Source organism: Brachyistius frenatus, unplaced genomic scaffold (genome assembly GCF_029030835.1).
Source record: "Brachyistius frenatus isolate BFR_SWC_R1_liver_20210118 unplaced genomic scaffold, ASM2903083v1 Contig_83, whole genome shotgun sequence".
Classification (NCBI taxonomy): Eukaryota; Metazoa; Chordata; class Actinopteri; family Embiotocidae; genus Brachyistius; species Brachyistius frenatus.
The window spans coordinates 1164293-1181877 of record NW_027210682.1 but is presented as its reverse complement, the minus strand read 5'-3'; the positions used below and the strand labels follow the sequence as shown (position 1 = coordinate 1181877).

The window sequence follows — 17585 nt, the reverse complement described above, 5'->3', positions numbered from 1 at the left end:
AACATAATGGCTAATTAATGCACAGCCTCAGAGCACTGAGTCCACCAAAATCTGCAAATACATTTCCACACTTCTGAAGCACATCTACAACAGCACCACACAATTTGTGATTCACAGTTACAAATTAGACAAGTTAGACTTAATAACTTTATAAATGTGTGTATTTATTACTGTATTTATTTATTACTTTTTTACGTTATGAACTTTAGAGGAAACTAACTCTGCCGAAGTGATAATAACAAGTGGAACATTTGGGCATGCATAACAATGAAATTCAAAATTTTCAGTCATGTATTTTGACAACTGCGGCTGGATAAATGAATGTTTGAATAAATGGCTTCATGGGGGAGGTCTGTGCTGAAAACAAAACACCATAAAAAGCACAAACATGGTGTATGTTAGTTCTATTGATATAAGAGGTCGAGAGGTCCTATGGGTCTTTGAAGGAAAGGTCTGTGATTGTGCAGATGAACAGACAGAAGATAATGATCGCTGCACAGCACACAGAGACCTTGGCTAGCAGCCCATAGTTCACTTGAGCTGACGCACCAACCAAACACAACACACTGTGCAAATGGACTCGGGGAGCCCAAAACAGCGGCACATTTAAGAAGCATAGTGGGAAAAATTCCACCAATCTGTTTTGCATTCGCAGCACCAACACTCAGACCAAAGGTTTTCACAGCTTTTGTTGGTTTTGTATTTTCTTCTCTCTCCTTTGGAAGCAGAAGTCCTTTGATTCTCAACTCTCTCTGTAAAAACATTAAAAAAAGATAATCCTTTGGATCTAATTGACACAAAGCCCTCCTTCCCCCTCCTCCCCTGCCTCTATCCTCTGCCTATGGCCCTCATTTCTTCTGAGAAAGGCCAAGTGTTTTTGTCCTGTAAATACCACGGAGCAGAGACAAAAAAGACGTCTTTAAAATGCAGTCTACAATCCATTACACATATTCCCCCTGCATATCCATTCAGTAATTATTCATTAGAAAACATTTAACGTCACAGTGAATTTCACACTAGGCAGTCGAAACACAATAGAAGAGATTTGGCCTATTTTGGGGTGAGGAGTTGGGGAGGGGTTAGCAGTACTGAGGAAGGGAGAAGGCGAAGGAGGGGGGTGAGGGGGAGCAGTATTTGTCTGATCTGAGAACCTCTGAAACGGGGCCGTCTTGAGACAACGGGACAGACTAAATAGTGCAGTAACGGTCTGTGCCCCGCTGCTTGCTGTGACACTCATTTAGTGTGCTTTAGTGTGCCCTGAGGGCAAACAATAGAGGCTTGTTCTTAGCAATCCTGTGCTGTAATTTGGACTTCATTACTTTGCTCATACGGGGCCCCATGGAAGGATAGAGGAGGCTAGTCAGAAGAGTGTTTTTTTTTTTTCTCCACCTGTCAGCCCCACACCCCGAATGCTCTCACCCCTCTCTTCAACAATACCCCTCACCCTGTGTCCCCACCAATAACCCGACCCCCTTCCCATAGCCTCCCCCCTCCCCCCTCCTACCCACCCACTTTAAGCCAATGAGACAGGTGAACAATATCATTGAAGGAGCCCTTTTTTGGTCGTCAGAATCAATCTGCCGATGTGATGGTAGTGGTGCTGGTGTGGGGTATCTGTGACACCCCCTTCCTTCATGGGAACAAACTTCTCTCAGGGCAGCACAAGCAGACAATGTGCTGGGACAGCGTGACTTAGGGATCTGCCATACAGTATTACAAGTAATAACATGAACAGATAAGCTCCTGTCAAGTGGAGGATTAATGAATTCAGCAGTGATAATAATGCTAATGTTTTAGGTTTTCTAAGTAAATCTAAAGCTTTGCTGTTTTCCATTCAGGCTTCCTTTGGTGTCCTGCAGGTATTTCTTTTTAAGAAAGCTGTCTGCAGCAAGCAGAAGTGTTTCTAATGACACTGTGCTTGAAAGGCTGAACACTGAATGGGCGTTCTCAGTCCTGGAGGACAACAGAGGCTGAGCTGGAAGCACCTGACTATTGAAAAACTTCTCATGCATGTGTTATTTGTAGCTTTATATCTCTAACACACCAAATGAAGTAGATTGTAACTCTAGATATAATTAAACAACAGACGGCCCAATCTGATGCACAGCGGAAAGAATGATTATGTAATGAATCCTGAAAGCCGCTGTCAGATCAGGTGAATTGCCTTGCTACCGCAGAGCTCAACCAATTGTATTTTAATTAAGAGATGGTCCCTCATCTTGGTCTAGAGTGTCACTGTTGCCTGAGACAGTGACCTCATCTGTGTGAGAAATGGAGATAGCTTCAGATGGGGTGGGAGGGGGCCTGCTAAGACATAGCAATTGACAGGAAAACTTATCTCCCCCTTAAAGAGGAGTCTGCCTGATTATTTGATATATAATAAGTTTTGTCTCCACTTGACCTCAATGCTACTTCTGATTGGCTCTGCACAAATTGAAGTGACCAGCTTCACAAAAGTATCTCGTATCAAAATATCACGATATTTGAGGGGATTTCTGAGACAATGATATTCTTTACAGGATACCAAAATACTGAAAAAGATTTTCTTATTGACTTCAAGAAAATAGATATGCAACAAAATATATGTGTTACAGTTTTATATGTCAGCATATATGTAACAGTTTGCATTCAAATATTCAGTAAGCATTAACATATTATGGTGGTTCGTTGTACATCTAATCTTTTGTAATCAAACCACTTCCAGTCGCTCGCCTTTTTGAAAGTAACTCCTTAGTCAAGGAGCTGCCTTCAGCCATTGTTGTTGTTGCCATGCATCAGTTACACACAATAACAGCATGACATCATCAGGACAACAAATCTGAATATTGCCATTATCATTTATTAGATTAAACAAAGGAGAAAAAAGGCTAAATTACTAGTGGGGGGGCTAGAAGGGGTGTACATTTTATTATCTTTGAAGTGATCCATCTGATCTATCCTTCTGTTTCTACTCTTTGTGCTAAGATAAGCTAACTGACTGCTGGCTTTACCTTCATTTTTATGACAGCAGTATCAAGCTTCCCATCTCACTCTTCAGTAGAAAGTGTATATCCAAGATGTCTCTGAATTGATGGGACGAAGGTCCTCTTAGCCTTTAAGTGACTTTGGGAAATAAGCCCCACTCAACACCGATCACAGAAAAATTCACACTGAACACCCAAGCTTCTTGTACCAAATTTAAAACTGTTCGACTGCAGTTCAACACTTCGAAATGCAACAAAACTACATTTCCAGAAGCAAAGAGAATGCATACAATTTTTATGACACAAAAGTAAACTCAAACCTGCATTTCGGAAGCTGTCTTAATCTGCTGCCAGACGCAGAATTTTAGAGAAGATCCAACATTGTCCTTCCTTCCAGAGAAATCAGACAAAAATAGTGTGTCCACCTGTGTCTGCTTGCATGGAGGCAATGAGTGAACCACTGGATTCTTGACAGTTAGTTGGAAAAAGTAAAGATTGTAAAAAAACAAAACATTTGTTGTCCTTTCTGTACAACCTAGTAGCTCATTGATATAGTATGCAGTGGCAGTACAATGTTGGTGATGCTGCGTGGAGGCCGGAGCACACATATGCTTCTCCACATCATTGCTACCCAGGCTCAGGGCACTGTGGGCCGAGTACTTAATCATTCATGTCGTGGGAGGTGGAGGGACAGAGATCTTATTCAGTGCTTACCTGGGTATCTACTGCTCTACTGAGTGTAACATAACAATACAGAAACAAGATCCAAACCACACCAATCATACCATCCCCCTTTCCCTCTCTTTCTTCTCTGTCACTCCTTCTCTTTTTCTCTCTCTAAGCTCCATTACATCACAACCAACAGCAAATATCCACCAGTGTCATTCTTCCAGCTGGCACACTCCAGGTCTTGTTACTGATCTTTGATTAGGTGGCTACATTACGGGCTAATCACCTGCTGCTTTATTACTCAGTGTAACATTGTTGGTCAGGGTCACCACTGTTTTGAGCTGCAGCCTGAGCAGCCAGTGCTGATAATGCTTTTGTAAAATAGTACCAAGCTGATGCCCAAATGCAATTCCCAGATGTTTTGGGGAAATTTATAGTTTGTTAGAGAGCTGAAAGTGTAGAAATGACAGAATATTTGTGAAAGAAAGATGACATGGAGGTGATGACATGAAAATAAGATCCTTGGCCTGAGTTGGACATTGTGGTCATCTCCCATAACCCCTAAAACGAAAATATGCCTATTAAGTCTATAACTGGCCTTCAAATTCAGCTTGAACTTTACCACTGACAAAGGAGCAGATTTCTCTTGCAGCCAGGTGAAACCCAGATTTGAAAATCCAGATTAAAATTAGATATTTAAAAAAACATACAATTTACCAGCTCCTATGAAGAAATGCACAATCTATCTAAATAATAAATTCCTCTAAAGTAGGCCTATTTACAAATGACAAAAATCGTGCACAGCCAAACCTCTTCACAGCCACGCTAGTACACATCGGTGCTTTGAAATCAGTGCTAAAGTCAGCACGCTAATATGCTCGCAGTGACATTCGATGATGACACAGCAGAGCTGCTGAAGTCAAGTGCTACCCAACCAGATCTACATTGTAGGCCAGCGAGCTAACGTTAGCATCCCAACGAGCAGTTTGATGAATCAGCTGCGGCTCCAACTCACTTTAACCAAGAACAAACGGTATGTCAACATTTTATTAGATATGAATAACAGTCCCGTTTTTCCCCTCTCAAACCATTCTAGTGCCTGATGAATTTATGGCACCATCAAATATTCAATCAGATCAAACAATGTTTACACTGAACTCACCTCATTCAGCCAAATTGCACATTAATAGCCTTCATTTTAGATTTAAGTAACTTTTCAAACAGTGAAGTGTGATTAGTCTTGCAGGTATAGTTGTAAAACAAATGACGAGTCATCCAATTGTTATGGAGACTACAATATGAAAGCCTAAAACCTGTTGGTGGTGCCAGTGAGAAAGTCGGGGATCACAAAAGTCATTAGGATTTATCATCTTGAAACTGTACATGTGTACGATGCTATATTTCAGTCTAGACTGAGGTGGTGGGCCAGCTGACAAACTTTATATACCAAGATTTACAACTACAGCTGGCACAGTGGTGCAAAAGGGAAAAAGTATTTCCTTTACAGTATGTAGTTTAAACACAGTAGTTTTCTTTCAACTAAATAAATTACTTGGCGACTTGCTGAAACTGTTGAGCCTAGATTTAGTTTTAAGGCTATTTACTGTATATCCACTAATAATAAGACATTATTGGATATACATTTACAGGAATTTTTATTTTTTTGTCAACACTCATTTTTCCTTTGTCAACAAAAATGTCCAGGCCTTAATTAAAGTATGTGTAATTTCTGGGGAGAAACTGGGTGTGAGTAATAATGTGTCTTACCCTGTAACCTGGTAACTACTGTTAGAAAACAAATACCCTCCAAGGTAACACAGGTGTCCATTTTATCTGCTCTGGTGACCTAAATGTGAGAAAAGCTCAGGTTTCACTGATTTTGTGAATTGATTAATGTTTGGAAAGCTTTAAGTTAATTGACTTTAATGGGCAGCCAGTTGAGTGTTCAACATATACAATCATTCACTCTCCACTTCAGAAAAGTTGTCAAGGTTACCTCTTCTGCCGCCCCACCTCTCCCCCGGCCCAGCAATGCTTGTCCAATCTTAACAAGCTTTGTGCTACCCACTGGGCTCTGATTCAGCACGAGACCCGGCAAATCCAATTACACAGGAGTCAGAGAGGTTGATTTTCCCATTATAGATTCCATGCTGAGAATGAGAGCTGATGATAACACTCACATCACACCACTACTGCCCCCTTTCTCTCTTCTCTCCTCCTTATTTTGTGTCCATTTCTCTGTTCCCCTCCCTTTATTTTTTTTCCCTCTTCCTATCTAATTCCTCTTTTCCCAAAGACTCTCTTTCTTCCCCCTGTCCTTTTCTTTGGATCTCTCCTTCTTTCATAGTCCATTATTCTAATTTTTCAGAGCAGCGTAACGAAGGCTGGGCCCCGTCATCACTTCAGTCCCAAAGTGCTGGGTCAGTGAGGTTAGTTCATACTCCACATTCAACATTTTTTACTTAGACATTATTTCTGTCTTGCTTAAAAACCAAGAAGAATAGATATCATCGTTAAATCGTCCTTGTAATTGTGATTTCCTATTCTGTCCTCTCTTTAATGTGCTATACCTTTTAATATCTAAAGCCATTACTCTTGATTTGACAATTTTTGTAACACAAATACTTATACATTTGGAATCAAATATTTCTTAGCCTGGATAGCGTCTGGAAGGTCACTGCAAAAGCTAAATGCAAAGTAATTCAGACTTGACTTCTGGGTGTCATCCTTAGGGGACACATCATGTGCCGGCTGTGTCGCATAAAAACTAAATGAAAGCTCTTTTGGAAATTAGGGTCTTACACTCAATCAGCTGTGAAAAAGCACTCAATCAGCTGTGAAAAAGAAGAGGACTTTTGCTCCATCTTTACCTTTTAGTGCACTGAAAAGGCCTGACCTTGCCTCAGACCAGAGGCTTTGGTGTTGACACAGGTCACTCAAAGGTCAATACCATTGACCTCACTAAAAATTAAAGACGGTTTTCTGGGGTCCGTAAGGACAACAGGATTGGGAAGTTCAGCAGTCCAAACAGAGAAGTCGTCTGTTGTGTCGGAGAGAAGAACATGGTGTGATGGGACCTGCTGGGGCTTTCTTCATAGACCAGTATTGACCAAAACTCTGTCAGTGTGTAAAACATCCACTGCAGCTTAATCTTTCCATTGTTCAGCTTGATGCAGGCAGATGGCTGAAAACTCACAGTTGTGAAGTCTTACAGTGGTGAATGAAGTATTCAGATTCTTTAGCTATGTAAAACTGTACAATACAGCACGGTGATAATCAGTGGAGGAATGTAACTGTACCAAAGTACAGATTCAAGGTACTTGAGCTTTACTTGAATTCCCATTTTATGCAACTTTATACTTCCACACCACCAAATATGGCAGTCTTCACACCATAAAATTGTTCTGACCACTTTAGTAACTAATTACTTTTGAGATAAAAATTCAAACCATGTATCTCCAAATTTGGTGGTTTTGAATTTGAATGTTTGGGATAAACTTAAAGATTCAATGTTCCTTTATATATAATGACAAAATACTTGTATTTCTTAAGATAAATAAATTATTTAAAAACATAGAATATGATGCATTACTGTAGATTAAACTAACAAACTGGGCTTCATTGGCAAACATACAGTGCATCCGGAAAGTATTCACAGTGCTTCACTTTTCCCATATTTTGTTGTTACAGCCTTATTCCAAAATGGATTAAATACATTTTTTTCCTCAAAATTCGACACCCAATACCCCATAATGATAATGTGAAAAAAGTTTGTTTAAAATTTTTGCAAATCTATTAAAAATAAAGGTGGTTCAAAACTTCTTCCATTTACGGATGATGGAGGCCACTGTGCTCATTGGGACCTTCAATGCTGCAGAAATTTTTCTGTACCCTTCCCCAGATCTGTGTCTCGATACGATCCTGTCTCGGAGGTCTACAAACAATTCCTTGGACTTCATGGTTTGGTTTGTGCTCTTACATGCACTGCAAAAACACTTTTCTGTCTGTTATTCAATTCCATAACTCAGGAACAGAAGAAGAGATCATGACCATATTCCACATTTGGTCAGATATTGAATTGGTGACACTAATCTTGGGTGTCCACCTTGAAACTGTGCTGATTATAAAGATCTTTTGTGCTGTCGGTTTGCGAGGCGTGTGAAGTATCCACAATTTAGAATTTGTAGTTTCTTTGCAGCAACATCCATATTCGAAGCGTCGTCTACTGTCATGTGTTCTAGCAGAATCAGCTTTGTTGGCCAAGCATGTGAACACACAAGGATTTCTTCTAAGTCTGCACTACATGTATCTTATGAGTATGGACAGATGTGGTTGTAAGGCTAATTCTTTTGCACACCAAGTTCATTCACTGCAGCTGTGTTAAACTGGGCTTCAATTTCTAGTCTCACTTTGTTAGGACACTATCTTTGTATCATTGTATCCTTTTAAAAAAACTAAAAAAAAAACCCTCAATTAACATTTTACATTTAAGACGCGAAGTAACATGTCCCGTTACATGAACAACTTACAGGGTAGCCTGAGGCCTGACAGTCTGGACACGCTGCTCCATCCTGGTTGAAGCTCTAGTGGGAAAACAAAGTCTTTGGCAGGACACTGATGCTGCTCCTTTGCTAAGTATGGCTGACAGCCGCTTCCTCTGTGTGGCCAGAGGGTCACTCTGGGTGACAGGCTCTTCTGGGGGACACTGTGTCTCTGCCTGCAGAGGCGATTAGAGGGGTGAGCTGACCTCGTTCTCAGAGGAGCTGATGTGTTTTGAGTAAACACTTGGTGCAAGACAAAAACACAGGCTACAAACACAGGCCAACCCTCAGTCGTTGATCCCATTGTTTTCCCATTACTCCCGAACAGGCATGAGAGAGGAGAGTTGTCACTGTGTTCCTGAGCTGCAGGGAGTCATAGTACTCTTATGTGGCACCGAGTCTGAATGCATCCCACACAGCCAGGTCATGCCGTCAGAGGTGCCCACAGGTCACTGCCATTACCTCAGTAGTCCTAAACATGTCGCTACCTGCATAAATAAATATTTTATTTATATCACCATTATTAAGCGTGCACGGGGACAGAATAATAAAACATTTAATTTAGTGACTGGGAAAGACTGGAACAATACACTGGCAAGAAGAAACAGTTTACACAAGTACAGCAGATCTTCATTATCTTCAAGGAGCTAAACTTTAAATTTGCTTGCCAACATCTGAAATCACAGCTGCTTAAATGACCACAGAGCAACAACAAAAAACGACTTACCTGTCTCATTTAGGTTCATAAAAAGATCTCAAAGCTTCAGAATTGTTATCTGTTACACTATTAAGTAATGTAAAGTAATGGCATGATGCGGGATATCTACTTTTAGCCAGATAGTGAAGAAAAATAATGAGAAGGGTTATTTTAGGTTTGTGTTTATTTCTGACAATACAGTTTGAAGTGTTTTTTTTTTTTTTTTATGTCTACTAAAGGCTCTTGAGGTTACTTGTGACAACAGTTTTTCCTTGCCAGGGGAGTTTTTTGTGTGTTTTGCATATTATGTCGTTTTTATCACTGAAGAACCAGTAATTACGGCAGGAAACTGTGAATCCCACCTTTCAAAGACAGCTCAACAAATAGGTGAGATTAAGTTCATCATTAATAGAATGTGTCAGTATTAAAAAACAGTTACTAACTTTATTGGCAAGCGGCTTTGGCTTTGGCAACATGAGGTGATAACAGAGGTCAGAAAGTCATCTCCCGAACGGCTGGTGCATCAAACTCTGCAGATCTGCAGTGTAGAGTAAAGACTAACCTGACAAAACTGCATTTTCTCAGAGGAACAGCGATCACAAGTGGACCCAACACAAACACTGACATCATATTTTCTTAACAATGCTAAATTGAGTTGAATCGAAAGTGACAATCACAAAACCCACAGGAAATATGAAGAAAAAGATACAAATTTAACATCTTCTACACTGCACTAAATTGTATTTTAAGATGAAGGGGGTTGCAATTAACAGCTCTTTTGTTTATGGATCAATTTGGTGGTTTGTTTCTCAATTAATAGTAAAATAATGTATGTTGATAGTGAAGTCTTGACATTTCTTGGTTTTTAACCAATGGGGTCTCTGTCCTGCTCATGCACTGGTGCCCAGGTCAGATTGTCAACTAAATTAGACTATACCCTCATCATCATCATCATCGTCGTCGTCAGTACCGCTTATCCTTATTTCACGCAGTTTGAGCACCGTGCCCTGCGGTGTTCCTCCTGTTTCCAGATCATAACCCCACAGGCTTTAGGACCTAAAGGATCTGCTTTCTGAGGATGGTCTTGTTTTTGTCCGTTACGTTCATGCATGTAATCATTGATTGTGCCTATTGTGACAGGCCGATTTACCATCTGTAGAGTCCCATGGGGCTGATACCGCTGCCACTGCAGCCTCCCTGCAGACTATAAGGAATTCCCCTTTAATTTCCGGCCGCAATTTTGTATCTCAAACTGGTTTCACATTTAAGCCTCGTATTAAAAGACCATACCTGTTGTTTATACTTCACTTTATTACTGATACTCAAACGCGTTGCAATCATATCGACCTCCAGAGTTCCGAATTGGACATTTTTTTTTGTGTTGTGAAATAGGCCTACATATAATTTGAAACCCATTTATTATTTATCTGGTAAAATAAAACTTTTCTCTTGTTGGGGACTCCCTGGATTTCACACAAGATGCTAAGAAAGCGATAATCAGATTTTGTATTATTATCATTTTTATTTAAAAGTTACAAAAATACTAATACTAGGCACAATAATTGGTATTTGCAATACTAGTCCTTCTCCTCACAAATTGAAGAGTTCATTCATCCATGGAACTACACGAGAAAAGGACACGTATCCTAAGAAATCACGTCAAAACAGTCACATAGGCTATTTCCTCAATAAAAAAGGCAAAAGTTTAGTTTTTTGTTATTCTCGTTTAGAATAAGCTATTGTGCATAGACCTCAGTAAAATGCCAAACTGTAAACGAAACGCAGTTCAGTTTAGTAAGGAATTGGTCAAATGTGCTGTAACGTGTTACCAGCCCGAGACAGAAAACTGCCTTCATGCGAATTTCTTTCTAAAGTGGACCTGCTCTCCAGACAAGTGTGAGCTTTTGCCGCCTCCTGCTGCAGCCCACCCGGCCCCCTGCCCTCCCTACCCGCCTCCTCGCTTCTTTTTCCCACTGCTGAGAAGAGCAGGACGCGGCCACAGCGGCGGGAAGCAAATTATCTACAAGCACTTCCCTTAAAAAAAAAGTTCACACTCACATACACAGATGCCACCACAAGTAGCGGCTCACAACGTCTTAGACCTGAACGAGGGATTAACTGGGAATAACCTCGCAGGAGGACAAGTGCTGCAAAATGGATATTTTATGATTATTCTTCCCTTTTTGTTTATTTTTTTTGGTGTGTTTTTTCAGTTGCTTTTATTGTCTCGATCAACAATTTGAGAATAGCCTACTACTCAACATTTTTTGCAATACCAGTAAAAAAAAATAGTCTGACCGGGATTTAGGCCTGAACTGGTGTGTGGTGTTCAGTGTTTTATCAGGACGCACCTGGTGCACCTGTGTGTCACTGGAGCTGCAAAGCGCACAGGGCGGTGAAAGACAGACAGGGAACTTCCGGTATATATAGTCTCGTCTGTTAAATAAGAATCCAACGAGAAGACTACAGTGTGTGGATGGAGGATGGCCTGGCTTTTAACGCAATAAACGCAATAAAGCCGCCGTTGGATGAACGTGAGTGGCGCACCACGAGCGCACCAAGTCCCCAGAAACTGAGATAATAAAATCTCATCCGCGCTACTTGGCTGTGGGAAGTGTGGATGTTGTCGCTGCTGGTGACAGAGACTGCATTAACAACAGCTGTTAAACTCATGGGATCCTCCTGCCCCCCGAGCCGCTGGGGGCTCTGCTGAGGTCTCCACTGCGCATGTCAGAGCTCTGGACAGCTCCAGAGAGGGAAATTTAAAAACGGTTTTTGTAGACTCAAGGACAACACAGTGAAATACAGTAGAAGGGCTCACGACCGGTTCTCACATTCTTCAATATCAACCAAAACAGGTGATTTTTTTTAAATTTATTTTTCATGAATCCTCTCTTTCAGTCAGTGTTAGATTGTTAGTTTGGTTGTGCCAGTTGTTCTTTCTTTTATTTTTAATTTCTCGGTAGACAGACTAAATGGTAAGACATCTAAATCCAGGCTGGAAAATGTGACCAAACTATTATGTAAACACTTGTAAATACTGATGCTTAATGAATACAGGCTATGTTATGAAATGTTCTCTATTTTTATAGCTTAATTCAGTCACTGAACGGAGATTAAAAGCATTCAGTCAGTAAAATGGGTTTCAGCTACAACAAAGGCATACTTGTACTTCTATTTAACCTTAAGTTTGATATGCTTTTACTTGTTATGGAGCATTTATTTCAAAATAGCACATGCTGTTCCACCATGTTCATTTACTTAAAGCAAACACAAGGTTACTTTAAAGTAGTACTATTAATATTGTATTGATTATCTCTGCATGGCTTGCTTACCTTAGTTTCAAGGTTAACTGATGATTCAAACAAACTAAAGTGTGTGGATTTTTTTTTTAAATTCACTGCAGAGGTACTGCATATCCCAGGAAATGATAGAAGGTGGAATAACATCCAGGATGTCAGGAATAATTGAGAATGCTGGGCATCATCCGTCTCCGCAGGACTACAGGTAGGACGTCTGATTTAAACCTTGTTAAGATACATTAGGACAATTTGTTACAGCATCTTATAGCACTAAACAATGTTATTTTCTTGTTACATATTGTCAAAAACACTAAACTCTGAGATGCCACAATAGATAAAAGGTATATTTTCACAAACCCTTTAAGGTGTTTTCTAAATGGTCTTGGAACAAACTGTCTAACCCTCTACATTTAATCTAATGGTAGATGGACAGCTCTTTTTGTGCATGGGGGGTTGCATGAAAGAGGAGAGAGGAAAAAAAAAAAAAATCCCGAAGAATAAATGATTTTCAGTCTGAATGGATCTGTCAGAAACCATCAGCTCTGTTTACACTCCCGCTGTCGGCGCACGGAGAGCCTGAGCCTCTTGGCTTGCCAGCTCAGGGGGAGACAGGGCGCTCTGGGTCACCAGTGTGCACAAGTGGCTCCCAATTAGAAAAGGAGGGAGGAAGGGAGGGAGGAGGCGCAATATTAAGTGTTGTTGAACTTCTGGAAAGGCTTGGATGATATGTGGAGACACCAGCTCAACATGTTTTGCATCAGTGAGCAATTTCTATGCTTTGCTAGGGAGAGAGGAGGGGAGGTGGGAATGCCCATAGTGTGTCATCTATTCTATAGTCTCTATCAGTAGGTATTCTGCATTTATAATGGATGATTGTAACCTTAAAGCAGAAGTTCAAAGGACCACCTAGAGCAAATATTTTACGTAGTTTTGATGCACTTTGAGTGCGTACACCCACGTCTGTGGTGTTACATGCAAAACAAACATTTTCTGAAATTATACCTTAATAGTGCTTTATGATTCATGTAGTCACTTAACATTCAAATATATGAGTCATAAACTTTCTGATTGTTGACTCTCTTAGTTTTTCAAGCTTCAAAGTTAGGTAGTCCAACTTCAAAGCTACGGCTTATTGTGATGATATTGTGATGCGCATGCAAGATGTTTGAGGACGTGTGCTACTGATTCCTGGCAGCAATGATGTCACTTATTTAGATGGCTGACACAGAGCCCTGACCTCAAACTGCATTCGCTCCCCCTCTGGCCTAAGGCTTCGTTGGTTTCCCCATTAAGAGAGGACGAGGGGGGAGGATGATGGAGGGGGATGGGGGGGGGGTAGTGAGGATAGAGGCTGGAAAGGGACAGGGAAGCAGATGGCATCCTATTTGTCCCTCTTATGTGAGGGCTGTCATTCCAACAGATTAATGCAAGGGCTGGGTAAAGAAAAGAAATGACAGAGACAATCAAGGAAGGGTCTGGGGAAGACAATAGAGCCACGTGCCACTGGGCAGATTTGTCGTTTGGGACACAATAGGTGATCATTTTTCAATAGACAGGGCCAACTGTTGCAGGCAACATGTGCTGCTGTCCCATGTTTCAAACGATCTCATGCGTTGTTTACTTATGATTCAGCCAATGGGTAAGTCGAGACCGTGGTCACCTGACACAGGGTTTGATTTTTTTTATTAGGAGATGTGTGTGTCTATTGGAGGGGATATGTGTGGGGGTGGGGGTGGGGGTGTGTGGGGGGGGTACTCCTGCACTGTCCACAGACCCACAAAGTAACTGAAAAGCATGTGTTGTCATAGTGACCCCAATTACTAAACCCTTGCACAGTAAGTGTGTGTGCAGAGAAGACTGGAGAGGATTCAAGAGGATTCCTCTCTATTCTTTCTCTTCAAGGCTCGCCATATAAAAGACATAATAACTGAAAGTTGATTGGCACTGGCAGTGCACAGGTTAAACCGAAATCCTCCATTGAATCCAGTTTTTAGCAAACATTTATAAAATGATGGGCTGAAAAAAAATTCTCTAATGAAAAATCAGTCATGTAAAATTAATGTTATTTTATGTTTAATTTTCATTAATACTCTGCAACAAAACTGAGAAGTAAAAACAAAGAGACAAAGATCAGTGTGCCACTCCAGAAAAAAAACAACAACACGGGAATGTCAACAGATGATTTACTCTGAATGAAAAGCTTATTTAACTCCCTCATTGTTGATTAAAACTTCCACTGCTAAATAACACTTGTAGTTAATCTTCTTATGGTAAATCCTGTATGGCTAACACACAGCTGCCCTGAGCACCTTTCATCTCTGCTTCCCCACATTCAGTCTCATTACAGCGCTTTTGACTTTGAAGGACAAAATGTTCTGTCGAGTGTTTAGATTTAAATTCGACTTGGGGTCGATGTGTGTCTAAGGTGACAGCCGTGTTAACCCCACAAACCCCAACACCCCACCCCACCCCTCCTCTCTTGAAGGCTTCTGACCACGGACCCCTCCCAGCTGAGGGAGGAGGACCTCCCTGGGGACCTGCAGTCTCTGTCATGGCTCACCTCTGTGGATGTGCCCCGGCTACAGCAGATGGCTGATAGCAGAGGCCACAGCAACGGGCCCTCCCAGGCCAGCTTGCTGGAGCAACAGACAGGTGAGGTGACAGGGAGGAGACAGTGCAACATTCAAAAACTGCAACAACTCTCTGATTGGACGAATCACGGCTGCTGGAGTCTTCCGAATTTGTGTCATCTGCAGAGTTGGAGAAATTTGGAAGACTAGTCTTGAAAGATTAAGGCCAATGAAAATACACGGTTGTTTATTTTTTTTTGCCATTGAGAATTGTTCTACACTAAAAACAGAGGGACAGTTACTCTCAGAGATTAATCCATTATGGTGGTTTTGGTGGGATATGTTGAGGTTTAGGCTTAATAAACATAATGAACTTGTTAGCATCAAGACAAATCCACAGACCTTGTATTGAACTGTTTAACTAAGATCACCTGCCATTAAATTCTCTGTCACCGTGTTGAAAAAAAAAAATCACTATAAATATATGGACGAATAGAAAGCATTGTAGGTGAGGAATTTTTTTTTAAATTTTTTTTTATGTTTGTGCTCTGGCTTTTTGTCTTTACAGCTCAGCTGAGCAACATCACAATGAACGCCAGTCAGGGCTCCATGCTCCACCTCCAGAGCAACATGCAGCACAGCCCTCTGGGTATCAGTATCATCAACACCCACAGTGGAAGTGTGAGTTTTCATAACGCGACCAGAAAAAGTCCTTTTTATATTTCATGGTGCTTACTTAAATATAAAATGACCTGGGATTTGTTTCACAGATGTCTCCATACTCCATGAATGGGCTGCCCTCTCCAGGATACCAGTGCCCTACCTCAGTCTACCAGCCGACACCCCAGCAGGTGTACTCTCTAACCCAAACTGGACAACAGGTAATGTACTTGAAGCTAATGAAGAGCTTGATTTTATCAATGGAGAAAGGTTAAAAGGATAAATTCCTTATTATCTCTTGTCTGTTATAGTGTTCAACAGGTGGGCTTTATAGCAATGTCTCTTTCAACAACCAAAGTCTATTCACACAACCTCGCCTGGCTCCACAAGACCAGGAGCTGCAGCCCAAGTCTTTCCCCAAGCCAATCTACTCCTACAGGTCAGCTCACATATACAAAAATCCATCTGATTCTTTGTTGTGTTACACCTTATCTGCTTTGAACTGCAGTCAAATAATGAATTTGTTTTCTTAGCTGTCTGATTGCCATGGCTCTAAAGAACAGCAAAACTGGCAGCCTTCCAGTCAGTGAGATCTATAGCTTTATGAAGGAACACTTTCCTTATTTTAAGGTATGATACTCTTTTAATATTTCAGAAACTGACTAAAAGAGAAGGCGCATGTTGATAAAGACTGACGATACTCTTCCTCTTTGCTCACAGACTGCACCTGATGGATGGAAGAATTCAGTGAGACACAACCTCTCCTTAAACAAATGCTTTGAGAAGGTGGAGAACAAAACAAGCAGCTCGTCCCGTAAGGGCTGTCTGTGGGCGCTGAACCCTGCCAAAATTGACAAGATGGAGGAAGAGATGCAGAAGTGGAAACGCAAGGACCTCCCAGCCATTCGCCGCAGCATGGCTAACCCTGGTCAGAGCTTTGTTTTGTTAAATGTGAAAGGTCAAACGCTCTGAGCAACAAGTCATCAAAAACTGAAAATGCCGTATTTTTGCCTTGTCTGACAGTCTTGTCTTGCTTCCGACAGATGAGTTGGACAAACTGATCACAGACCGCCCAGAAAACTGCAGAAGAAAGGCTTTAGAGGCAGGCATGACCCGGCTGCCCAGTTGTCCAACTGGGCTCTCTCTGCCCATATCAGGCCAGATGCAGCCTCAGCCTATAGTCACACTGTCCCTGCCGTGTTTACCGATGCACCAGCACCACCAGCTTCAGGCCCAGCTCCAGGCTCAGGCTCGACTGGCCCCCATGTCCCCTGCCCCGGCCCAGACACCTCCCCTCCACACAGTCCCTGACCTCTCCCACAGTCCACTCACCCAGCAGCCCAGCAAGCCCCCTGACGATTTCTACAGTGTGCATGGTGACACACACACAGAGGTGGATGCCCTGGACCCCAGCATCATGGACTTTGCCCTTCAAGGTAAACACATTTTTTAGGTGTCTTATTTTTTATTCACAAAATAACTGCTGTGATAACTGTGTTGCTGCATCAGTACACTAACGCCTCCTTCCATCTGCTCAGGTAATCTCTGGGAAGAAATAAAGGACGACAGCTTTAACCTGGATGCTTTGGGTACCTTCAGTAATTCACCCCTCCGACTATCAGACTGTGATTTGGGAACAGCCAACCTCCCTCCTGCTTCCAGTGGCGCGAACCTGCCGCTGTCAGACATGCAGGTGACGGGGCTCTACACCTCCTACACTACCCAGGACCCCTTGTCCTCCCAGTACATGGGCGCCCCAACCAACAGCAAGCCCATCGCTCTGCTTTAAAGACGCTGAAGAGTTTCTAACAGAGTCAACATGATTTATTCATCAGTCTGTGGATATCTGTGGACGCCAACTGAAGAAGTCTGAAGTCAAAGTCTGAAAGCTGGTTTCTTTTGTGCTACTAAAATCATAAGATCTGGGAACTGGAGAACAACTCGGAGAGATGTTTGAAAATCATTTCACTTACAGTCTACAAGAAAACTGCTCATTACAAACTAAAACTGCTGATGAATTACAAGGCAAATGTAAGACTTCAACTCTCTAGCTTTGCCAAGCAAAGACTCAAAGCCTGTATGACTACAAAGACTATATGTGGAGAATTATGTGTAAGTTAGCATCCACCAGTTTTTCTACTGTTCGCTCTGCATTTTAAAGCCTTTCCATATTGTAGCTCCCC

At 41.6% G+C, this 17585-nt stretch overlaps 1 protein-coding gene across 1 annotated transcript; it reads left to right on the top strand.

Moving 5' to 3' along the window:
* Positions 1 to 11002: 11002 nt before the first annotated feature.
* On the top strand, positions 11003 to 17434 carry foxn4 (forkhead box N4). Its single transcript, XM_069709568.1, has 10 exons — positions 11003 to 11728; positions 12277 to 12377; positions 14658 to 14824; positions 15311 to 15423; positions 15513 to 15623; positions 15714 to 15841; positions 15936 to 16032; positions 16123 to 16330; positions 16446 to 16838; positions 16941 to 17434. The coding sequence occupies exons 2-10, from the start codon at positions 12298 to 12300 to the stop codon at positions 17189 to 17191; spliced, it is 1548 nt and encodes a 515-aa protein (XP_069565669.1). The 5' UTR covers positions 11003 to 11728; positions 12277 to 12297; the 3' UTR covers positions 17192 to 17434.
* The last annotated feature ends 151 nt before the right edge of the window (positions 17435 to 17585 follow it).

What these genes read in the sequence shown, in the direction of transcription:
- foxn4 (XM_069709568.1), top strand. Translation starts at nt 12,298, where the DNA reads ATGATAGAAGGTGGAATAACATCCAGGATGTCAGGAATAATTGAGAAT. An exon ending in TAACCCAAACTGGACAACAG is followed by an intron (nt 15,624 to 15,713) that starts GTAATGTACTTG and finishes TGTCTGTTATAG; the next exon opens with TGTTCAACAGGTGGGCTTTA. An exon ending in CCGCAGCATGGCTAACCCTG is followed by an intron (nt 16,331 to 16,445) that starts GTCAGAGCTTTG and finishes TGCTTCCGACAG; the next exon opens with ATGAGTTGGACAAACTGATC.